Raw genomic sequence first — 10532 nt, forward strand, 5'->3', positions numbered from 1 at the left:
CACACATCACACATACAACCAAGTAGCAACCGAGCTCTTGGCATCCTTTCGACCTTTCCATCAGAGACTTGGGACCTGTCCCTCTCTCGACCGTTTGTACCCCCTACTATGAACCTTTTTCGATGCTAATAACACGAGCAGCAGCAGACTGGATGTAGAGTCATTCTGCCCGAACCAGTATAAACTTTGTGTTATTTAGCACACCATCCGGACCTAACGCGCAACAAATATAAATTTACTATTTGGTGTTTATTCGAAACACCGACACTATTGCAAAACTTAGTTAATAATACAAAAAACAAAAGTAACAAGCTTAATTTCTTCCTATGCAAAGTACGGAATGACTAATACATAAGAATTTTTTCCAAACTAAAAGTACTGTTCATTTTTATTTTATTGAATACAACCATACTGCCTAAAGAGAGTTTAACTACTTCCTATGATCGTACATATAAGTCTATCGGTTTGTTGTAAGTCAAACTTTTTATTTTTTACCATCAATATCTCAAATTTCATATTAGACTGACGACACAAGTTTTGATACTACTAAAAAAAACATGAAGAATATTTTTGTAATATATAACTATTTATATTTAAGATAATACATTTAGAATAATATTGCTAGTCAAAGTGCAATATTGGAGACTGTATCGATGTCCTAGTGGACTTTTATTTGACTGTATGAAGTTAGACTTATTCTTAATCGATGCAAAGAAAAGATTTAAACACAATGAATTCCCACCTGAGCGTCAGTGCCACCAGCGCCAGCAGAAATATTAATTACAGCACCTTCCTTGTCATATGGTCCAGAAAAAAGCTGTGTCATCTCAAAGTTATCTAATGCCTTATTTAATGCCATTATAATCTTTGAGGCCTCCTCAAGAAGACCAGTATCTATATAATCTAATTCTTCAGTAAGCTTGACAATAGTCTCAGCTTCTTCAACCTACAAGTAGAAAAAGAACAGTACAACTAAGAATTAGTAGTGCTCATACCAAATTGTTGACGTACGGGCATACGGCATTCTCCTTCCACAAAAAGTGGTAGCATCTATAACTCCAAACTGTTGCAAGGATACATGCAGTACTAGATTTTTTTGTTATTAATTACTTAATTAGCTACCATGAACTGTACAAATATGCAGCAAATCTCATCGCTATTATCATAGAAACTGTGAAAATAGCACATTCAGTTCATCAGCAATGCTGTGAGTGGTCAAACCTGTAACTTGAAATCGTTGAGAAGCTTTACTCTGTCTTTGAGCTCTGTCAGAGAAACAAGTATCTCCTGTGCCCACTGCCTTGGAAGGGTCATCCCACAAGGAACTATCAGTGGACTTCTTCTCAAGCGCAGCGATATCCTCCTCAAGCTGTTCCAAACCGGCAGACTGCCTGACTTCATTGACACGCTCAAGAGCCAACTCAACATCCTTCCGCAAAGTGTAGAAATCTGTCGCAAATATCGAATGATATTTCATATTTGTTACGATCTCAGCGTGGGACAGAAGCCCACTACAACAAATCAAGCATGTGAGCAGAACGGTTACCCTGCAAGGCCCATTCTGCAGCCTCCGATTCATCCGCGACGCTTGGCTGGCTTCCGGCCCCGGCCGATGAGGATCGCACTGTGTTGACCCAAGTCTGTCAATGTTTCATCCAGAGAATAAGACAGCTAATAACGCATAAATCACCAAAATCTTTTGTCGAGCCAAACAAGCTGATGCAGAACAGTTACATCAGTTGGCAGATCATCGTGCCACTGCTCGGCGAGAAGTTTGTACCCACCAGCAAGATGTCATCGACATTCACAAACATGCGAAATTTATATTCTCCCAAAAAAGTGCAACTTTTGAAGCTCTATCAAAATTCCCAACAGTAGGCCGAACTCACCACAATTGCATCAGTCTTCTCAGGTAGCCTTATATTGCGGTTTACTCCACCCGGTATGATTTCTTCCGACTTGTACACTCCGGATGCTCAAACGCCATACAAGAATCCAGCAGACCTGGGTGTTTGCTCCAGTTCTCTCCGACCACAAAACCCATCGTGATCAGGACTAACCATATTCGATCAGGGCATTCCCATATGTACCTTAAAGCCTCTCATGTCATTAAAACGTCTTTTAAATTCTGTATGTTTCCAGGAATAGCTAAGCCATCTCACATGGGGCCATCTTATCTCCACATCAAAACCCCTGGACTTAATTTTGCTCATCATCCATGTGAACATCTGAAGTATACCAGGATACTAACATCCGGATTTTCTAAGCAGGTCACCCCATACATAGTGATACTAACATCTGAAGTTCACAGGGCGCACTATACAAACCACTATGCAGTTTTCTGATCTAAATAAATTCACTCAGCTCTTGTCTGATCCATACTACAAATACTAGCAGGCAAGAAAGATATGCAACATATAACCCGTTCCACCATTATATCATGTAAAAGTTCACAATTGCCGCAGCAGCAAAAGCTCAGACGAAAAACAACACAGGAACCAGACAAAAATGGCAGCAATTATCGCAGAATTCAGTTTAACTTATAATAGATAGCCGTCTTTGGGTGGGTGGGTGGCGGGGGCGGGGAGTACACACCACAGGCTCATAGGTTCAACACATTAATACATTCCCGAACTCAAACTTCATGATTCATTCAAACATAGCATTCCCAAAGTAATACTGGAGCAAACGTCCCTGATAGCACAAAAGGCAGAGTTTGTGGCTTGATACTTAAATCTCCTGAACAGTCAGACCTGCAAAGGGGAAATCATAATCAGTGAATGTGGCTACAGTTGAGCAATTCCACAGCCAAATTGTATGCACATCAATCATAAAGGAATAATAATTGACCCCACATCACAATGACTCAATATGATGATGCAAAGCATGTATAACTCAAGATTATAGCAAATAAACAGGATGATAATTCCATAGTATTTATTCTGAACAATTTATAATTGAAACATCTCTGGACATGCATATTGCATAGTGACACTTGTAACCATGAAATTGCATGATTTGGCACGTGCATAGTTCAGTTGGAACATCTCTGGGCATCACAACAAGCTGTGCAAATATGATAACAAATTTTATTCCCAAGCACTACTATCCTATTCATGTATTAGTACCATGGAAAAAATGATAACAGGAAGCCATAAGAACAAATAAATATATTTGCCTCTAATTGTGGAAGAAGCTCCGACTATAATCCAGACTATCCTCTAATTCATGACTGGTAGTCTTTCCAGAATAAGCGAATAACTGAATTTCCAGACTATATATCCTCTAATTTATGACTGGTAGTCTATCCAGAACAAGTGAATACTTGAATATGCAGACTATCCTCTAATTTATCACTTGTAGCATATCCTCTATCATTCAGAGGTTCAAGAATGAACAGAGCATAGATGTTTTTCCAAAGAGCTTGTGATATAATCATGAAACAAGCTGTATTTTTGAATGACGTCGAAACTTCCCATCGAATCCAAGTATACCTAATTACAACTAGGAATTATACTACTACTGTCTACTGCGGGACATGCTACATCTATATAATTCTCGCGCAACAACATCACGACCTACACCCCTCAGTAACCACTAACGAATCATCACATAGCAATCGTGAAACGTCCAGTCCGGGGCTGGAATACGGAAGGCCCAACAGATCAGCAAGTAAGCAAATTAAAAAGAGCAGTAGCCGATGGATGTAGGGGGTAGGGACTACGGAGCACAGACCTGGCGGGAGCGACTGCTTGAGCTTGTTGGCCTTGTCGGCGTCGTGGACGCAGAGGGTGTAGAGGTACTTGGAGCAGCGCACCTTGAACTTGACGGCGTCCTTGGCCCGCTTGATCCGCACCGACCGCGCGTCCTTCCGCCGCGCCGTCAGCAGGAAGTCCTTGATCTCGTGGATCTGCTTCGGCTGCCGATGAAACAAAAGAGAATCACGAACGAGTCAGCCGTTTGCCCCGTCCGCCGCCGCTCAAGCGGGCGTCCAACCGTCAGCGTGTGGCGTGGGAGGAGAGGGGAGAGAAATCTCACCATGGTGGTAGGCCTGTCGGAAGACGCTGCTATGCGAACCCGAAGATGAGAGACGAGAGAGCCCCTGAGACGGCGGCGGCGGGATATAGGAGAGAGGTTAAGGTTAGGGTTTGAGGAGGGGATTCTGAAGCGAGATCGCCTGATATGGGCCATAATCCCAGGCCCAGCTTTACATCGCTTTCGCTTGGGCCATGCCTAAAGCTTTGGAGTCTTCTTGGGCCATTCATAAAGCTATGAAATCTTCTTGGGCCATGCCGTCAACAATCCATAGGTATAACTTTTGATGAAAATCTAGTACCACAATTAACTTGATTAATTATGAATGCACGCAAATCTAACCATATTTGAATATCTTCGTAGAACAGACATCCCAGTTGTCCACCAAAGGACATAAAATGTAACATAACTAATACCAGGAGAGGGAGAGGTTATTTCACTTGTCACTGAAAGACCCAAACCGCTGCCAAACATGCTCAACTAAGTCCCTTCTTAGTTGGCTTTGTGCTGGTTGAGCACAGATAGTATCATTTGTCCGGAGTACATTGGCGAAGCAATCAGCAGATCCATCATTGATGTTTGATGGTAGAACAACCGATATCCCTGAAGCTTCATTTGGATCAAAATAGGCACTTGCCATGTCTTTCTCATCCTCAATTGTCATGTTATGGAGTATGATGCAAGCTTGTATGATTTTCCCAAGAGTTGCTCGCTTGAAAAAACGCATTGGACCACGAACAATGGGGAAACGAGATTGCAGAACACCAAATGCGTGTTGGGCATCTTTCCTTATGTCTTCTTGATACCGCGCAAACAAGTGTTCCTTTTCTGTTTGAGGATTAGATATTGTCTTCACAAATGCAGTCCATTCTGGGTAAATTCCATCGGCAAGATAATAGCCCGTATCATACTGTCTCTTACTGATGGAAAATTGCACCCGAGGAGCTTGCCTTTTTAACATCTCAGTGAACAATGGCAATTTATTGAGCGCAATGATATCATTCTTGGACCCAACAACACCGAAGTAACCATGCCATATCCACAGGTCTTGTGAAACAACAGCTTCAAGAAACATTGTGGCTGCACTGTGATCACTATGATTAAGTCGACGCATCCATTTCGTTGGGCAATTATCCCACTCCCAATGCATACAACCAATGCTTCCCAACATGCCAGGGAAGCCACGGTCCTCGCCAATTTGTAGCAGACGCTGCATATCAAGACTAGTAGGGCCTTGCAAATATTCGCTGCCAAACTTGTCAATCACCCCTTCCGCAAACCGCTCCAAACATTCCATTGCTGTACTCTCACCAATCTGTACATATTCATCAACAGCATCTGCCGGGGAGCCATGAGTTAACATACGGATAGCCGCTGTGCACTTCTGTAAAGGCGAGAGACCTTGGCAATAAAAGTCATCCCTTCTTCTGGTGAAATAGGTTGACCATTCACCTAGGGCATGGACGATACGAAGAAAGAGGGGTCTTCTCATTCTGTACCTTGTTCGGAATAGCTGGTCATTACAGACTGGATCTTCAGAAAAGAAATCAGCCACAAGCCGCTGATGTCCCTGTTCATGATTCCTCGCAATGAACCTCCTCCTACCACTCCGGCGGCGAGATGTACCAGCTTGTTGAGCTTCAATCTTGGCTTGAATCTTTGCAGTGATCCGCTCAAGAAAATTGTGCAACACACTTTGCTCAGTAATGAATTCTTCCATGGTGTATATGCCAGTTGGGTTGACAGTGTTGCTATCTTCAGAATCATCTGAGCAAGAAGATGTGTCCGATCGATGGGGCATGCCTAAAAAAATAAACAGACTGGAAAGTCTAGCTGAAATCAGGGAGCTGTCTAGTGTTGAGAGGCAGGAGTTAGCTCATATTGAAGATAAGTTAGAACAGATTTGGTCATTAGAAGAGATTAAAGTTAGACAACGTTCTAGGGATAGAAACATTCTCGAGGGTGATAAGAATACGGCATATTTTCAGGCGGTGGCTAACCAACGGAGTAGAAAAAAGAAAATAGAGTGCCTTGAAAGTCCTACTGGTCTGGTTTATGATCAGAAAGGGATGATGAGAGTGGCAGTAGATTTTTACAAAAAATTGTTTGCCAAGGATCCAGAGCCTTTCTTTAAGTTGGGACAAAATTTTTGGGAAGAGGAGGATAAGGTCTCTAGGTATGAAAATGAGTTACTCATAGCACCTTTTTCTGAGTCGGAGATCAAGGATGCCATTTTTAGCTGTTATCCAGATGGTGCCCCTGGGCCAGATGGCTTATCCTTCCTCTTCTACCAAAAGTTTTGAAATCTCATTAAAAATGATGTGGTGCATCTTTTTAATGATTTTCATAGGGGGGATTTAGACCTTAAGAGACTCAATTTTGCATTGGTTACTCTAATTCCAAAGGTAGGGGAGGCAACAAACATGAAGCAATTCAGACCTATCAGTTTGTTAAATTGCAGCTTCAAGATTTTCTCAAAATTGTTAACTCTTAGGTTGACCTCTGTGGTTCAAAGGATAGTTGCTCCAACTCAATCGGCGTTCATTAAAGGTAGATATATTTTAGAAAGTGTAGTAGTAGCTCATGAGTTGGTTCATAGTGTGCATCAGAGTGGTGAACCTGGGGTTATTATCAAACTAGACTATGAAAAAGCTTATGATAGAGTGTCTTGGAGTTTTCTCTTTGATCTGTTAGAAGCCCGTGGTTTTGAACCAGTTTGGATAAACTGGATTAGACACATTGTGGTGGGAGGATCTTTGGGTATTATGGTAAATGGGGAGGAAAGTTCCTATTTTAAGCCTGGCAAGGGCTTAAGACAGGGAGATCCTTTATCCCCTTTTCTTTTCAACTTAGTTGGAGATGGTCTGTCTAGAATGCTGAAAAAAGCTGTAGATAGAGGGATTGTGACGGGGCTTCTAGGAGAATTTAGACAAGGGGGTATTATGGCTCTGCAGTACGCAGATGATACCATTTTATTTTCCAAAGCTGAGGAATCGGTGTTGGAAAATCTTAAATGTATTCTTATGTGGTACAAACAAATTTCGGGTATGAGAATCAATTTCCACAAAAGTGAAATGATCCCAATCAACTTAGAGGATGAGGAAGTACACAGATTAGCCCATATTCTCTCCTGCCCTGTTGACAATTTCCCCATTAAGTACCTAGGTATTCCACTACATTTTGATGTTCTGACCAGGGATGACATACAGCCTTTAGTGGATAAAATCATGAACAAAATTGCAGGTTGGAGAGGAAGGCTGATGTCACTTGCTGCTAGGGTAGTTTTAATTAAATCCTGTCTTTCTAGTATTCCTGTTTATCTTCTATCTTTTATCAAATTCCCTAAATGGGCCATTAAAATGTTAAACACCCACATGGGTATTTTTCTTTGGGATGATTCTGAGGATAAGCATAGATACCACTTGGCAAACTGGGAGTTAGTTTCGATGCATAAGGAATTTGGTGGTCTTAGGGTCCCTAATCTGAGAGATCTAAACTTGTGCCTTTTGGCTTCATGGTTTAAAAGATATAATTTGGATAGAGATAAACTCTAGAAAGAGTTAATAGATTTCAAGTATGATACTTTGAATCCTCATGTTCTGCTCACTAGAACTTCAAGTGCTTCTAGTTTTTTAAGGGTTTTATGTGGGCAGCACAGGCTGCTAAGATGGGTTTTCTGTGGAAGGTTGGAAATGGGAGGAAAGTTAGGTTTTGGGAGGACACTTGGCTAGGTTCGTCCAGTTTGGCAATACAGTTTTGGCCTATTTACCGGATCATTAATGAGCATGGTAAGACAGTTGCAGAGTTGTGGGATGGATCATCTTTGAAATGCACCTTTAGGAGAACAGTAAGTGATGACCTTTATCAGTTATGGTTAGAAGTAGTTCAATTAGTTTCAACAGTTCATCTTTCGGATGAGGAAGATGAGATGATCTGGAAGTTTACTTCTAAAGGAACTTACTCTTCTCAATCGCTTTACAAAGTCATTAATTTTAGAGGTGTTAAGCAGGTGCATGTATCGGCTGTATGGGGGATTAAAGTTCCTCCAAGAGTCCATATGTTTTTATGGCTTTTGATTAATAACAGAACTTTAACTAGGGATAATTTAGCAAAGCGTAGAAAAGTAGAAGATGCAACGTGTCTTTTCTGTGTTGAGAATGAAAGTTGCCATCATTTGTTTTTTGATTGTGTTGTTGCTAGGAGGTGCTGGACTGTTGTCTCTGATATATTAGGGGTACAAGTAGGTGGTGACTTAGTCAGTTTAGGGCAGCTTTGGTTGAGTGACAAAAAGAATAGTGTTATTAACATGATAACCTCTGCTGTTTTGTGGTCGATTTGGAAACTCAGGAATGAGCTTTGTTTTCAGAGGTCTGGATGGAAAAGTATGAGGGTGTTGTTCTACAAAATCTTGGGCCTGCTACAGAACTGGACAGTTCTGTGCCCGGTGAACAAGAGGGGGCGGCTGGATGGTTTCCTGGAGAACCTGAAGACGGTGGCAAGGAGGGTAACTTGGCTCCCAGATATTCCCAGAAACGCAATGCAAAGTGCTTCGGAGGCATGACCTCGGCGGCCCAAGATGAAGGTGCTCAGTTGCCTGGAAAGTGCTCAAGGCTGTTGGTATTTTCGAGCTTACCTGATGAAGGATCTGTAACGTTCCTGGGATGTAATGAAGGTTTTTGATGATGGAGGGGTGGTTTAACTCTGTCAGTTTTTGTTTGTTTGGTAGTGTCGGGTTGGTTGTCACCGCCTGACAGGTGGTTTTGAACGCTCTGTGAGCAAACTGTGCTGTAAAACTGTTTGGTCTTTTGATAATATTTGAAAGGCCGGGGCTTTATGCCCTTGAACTCTAAAAAAATAAAAATAAACAGATGATTCAAGTTTCGGATGAACACTTGATAAGAATTAAGCAGCAAAAGTATTTATTTTAGTTAAGATCATTTGGTAGCTAGAAATGAAAGAATTAATCCTTTCCAGTCCTTTCTAAAAAAAACTTTCTGGTCCATGTGCAATCAATGAGCATAAATCATGTATTTTCCATTACTCATCTCGGTTCTAAAGCTTGGTTGATTGATGGATTCACTTGTACAGTTAGTTAGCAGAATGGGCACAGACATGATGAAACAATTAAAACATGAAGATATAACCATATGAATTCAATCTTCAGTATGGACACTTGGGAAATAAATTCCTAGCTAAAGCAACAGCTCCCTTCGAAGAAATGGTTAGTATAATAATCTTCTACCCATCCAAGCATTTCAGTAAGAGATGTCTAATGCACTTGTTGTGTAACCAGCGTGCACTTATACCACACTCTACCAGAAATGTAAACGTAATTTTCTATCAGATCAGCAGACTTATGGTTTTTTAAGAACTACTAGTACTGTTTACTGGCAGATCACAGGTTCTCAAAAAATTCGAAATATCATCACCATTGGATATTCAAAAATCAAACTCCTCATCTACTGCCTTTCTACAAACCATTGCCCATGTCTCCAATCCAAATAAGTCACGGATCAACACGGAAGGTGGATGGAGAGCATACCTGAGAGACAGTGGGGTTCCCTTCTTCTGAACGGAGGTGCGGCCTTCTCGTCAGCGCCGGCAGGGCAGCAGGAGGCAGGCGCCTCCGGTTGGAGGCGGCGTGGAGGTCCTCGGGAAGCGGAGCTTACGCTCCCGTGGGGGCTGGAGCTGGATGCGGAGGCGACGCCGGCGATGCTGGCGACGCGTGGTCCGTGGAGTTGGAGACCTTCCGGTTCACCTGCTTAGCCCAGCAGCGGCCTCCGGCCTGTTTAGGCCCGCAAGGTGACTGCATGGTCCACTGACACAATGAAAACGGATCGGATACGGACCACCGATATCACAAATATTATATTTGTTTTCATATTTCTATCCATATCCAGATTCGAATTCGAATACGGATAGTGTTAACTATGTCGAATAGAATACGATTGGATATCGACATCATAAATATGCGATTTGAGTATTCGGATACGGTATCAGATGTTGGATATTCGGACTCAGATACGGACAGATCTCAACCCCTCTAAACGGATTCGGTTTCAAATACGTTCAGAAAATATCCATACCGTTTTATCCCTAGCAACAGCTGACGTTGAGGTGCCGCCGGGGAGGCGGGGACGGGGCAACCGGCCGGCCGGCAGGCGACGTCGCGACGAGGCTCGAGCGCGGGACAAGCAGCCGGTGAGGCTGGGAGAGAGGGGGTGAGCACCAATCCCAGCTTGGCGACGGCTATTTCTCTTTCTGGCCTTTTTGTTGTATACGCACGGCCCAACATTCGCAAGCTCGTGCTGAGACTTCGGCCCGACTGGGATGGACTGATTGGTCATCCGATCTCAGGCGGCCGCACGGCACGAGTAAAATTACATTACATAAAACTTAGACCAGCATCTATGGGTTCAAAAAATCTAATTGTCAGAACTAGGATTAGATAATGGAAAACAAACTAAAACTAGTGGCCTCTTTTTTTTTACTTCACT

At 42.4% G+C, this 10532-nt stretch overlaps 3 protein-coding genes across 4 annotated transcripts; all 3 read right to left on the bottom strand.

The window, feature by feature from the left end:
* Positions 1 to 721: 721 nt before the first annotated feature.
* LOC136549022 (peptide chain release factor PrfB1, chloroplastic-like) lies at positions 722 to 2105 on the bottom strand. Its single transcript, XM_066540338.1, has 4 exons — positions 2091 to 2105; positions 1547 to 1640; positions 1187 to 1449; positions 722 to 946 (listed from the first exon to the last, which is right to left on the bottom strand). Exons 1-4 carry the CDS (start codon positions 2103 to 2105, stop codon positions 722 to 724), a joined length of 597 nt encoding a protein of 198 aa, XP_066396435.1.
* A 304-nt stretch (positions 2106 to 2409) lies between these two features.
* Positions 2410 to 4206, bottom strand: LOC136550258 (large ribosomal subunit protein eL38z/eL38y-like). Its single transcript, XM_066541763.1, has 3 exons — positions 4039 to 4206; positions 3736 to 3919; positions 2410 to 2753 (listed from the first exon to the last, which is right to left on the bottom strand). The coding sequence occupies exons 1-3, from the start codon at positions 4189 to 4191 to the stop codon at positions 2731 to 2733; spliced, it is 360 nt and encodes a 119-aa protein (XP_066397860.1). The 5' UTR covers positions 4192 to 4206; the 3' UTR covers positions 2410 to 2730.
* Positions 4207 to 4221: 15 nt separating this feature from the next.
* LOC136550257 (protein ALP1-like) lies at positions 4222 to 9828 on the bottom strand. 2 transcript variants are annotated; one of them, XM_066541762.1, is made up of 2 exons: positions 9578 to 9828; positions 4222 to 5838 (listed from the first exon to the last, which is right to left on the bottom strand). In XM_066541762.1, exon 2 carries the CDS (start codon positions 5834 to 5836, stop codon positions 4472 to 4474), a length of 1365 nt encoding a protein of 454 aa, XP_066397859.1. In that variant the 5' UTR covers positions 5837 to 5838; positions 9578 to 9828; the 3' UTR covers positions 4222 to 4471. The 2 variants fall into 2 exon arrangements, with proteins under 2 accessions (XP_066397859.1, XP_066397858.1); XM_066541761.1 differs by having other exon boundaries at positions 4223 to 5855.
* Between the last annotated feature and the right edge of the window lie 704 nt (positions 9829 to 10532).

The sequence above is a fragment of the Miscanthus floridulus genome, chromosome 4, assembly GCF_019320115.1.
Source record: "Miscanthus floridulus cultivar M001 chromosome 4, ASM1932011v1, whole genome shotgun sequence".
Taxonomy (NCBI): Eukaryota; Viridiplantae; Streptophyta; class Magnoliopsida; order Poales; family Poaceae; genus Miscanthus; species Miscanthus floridulus.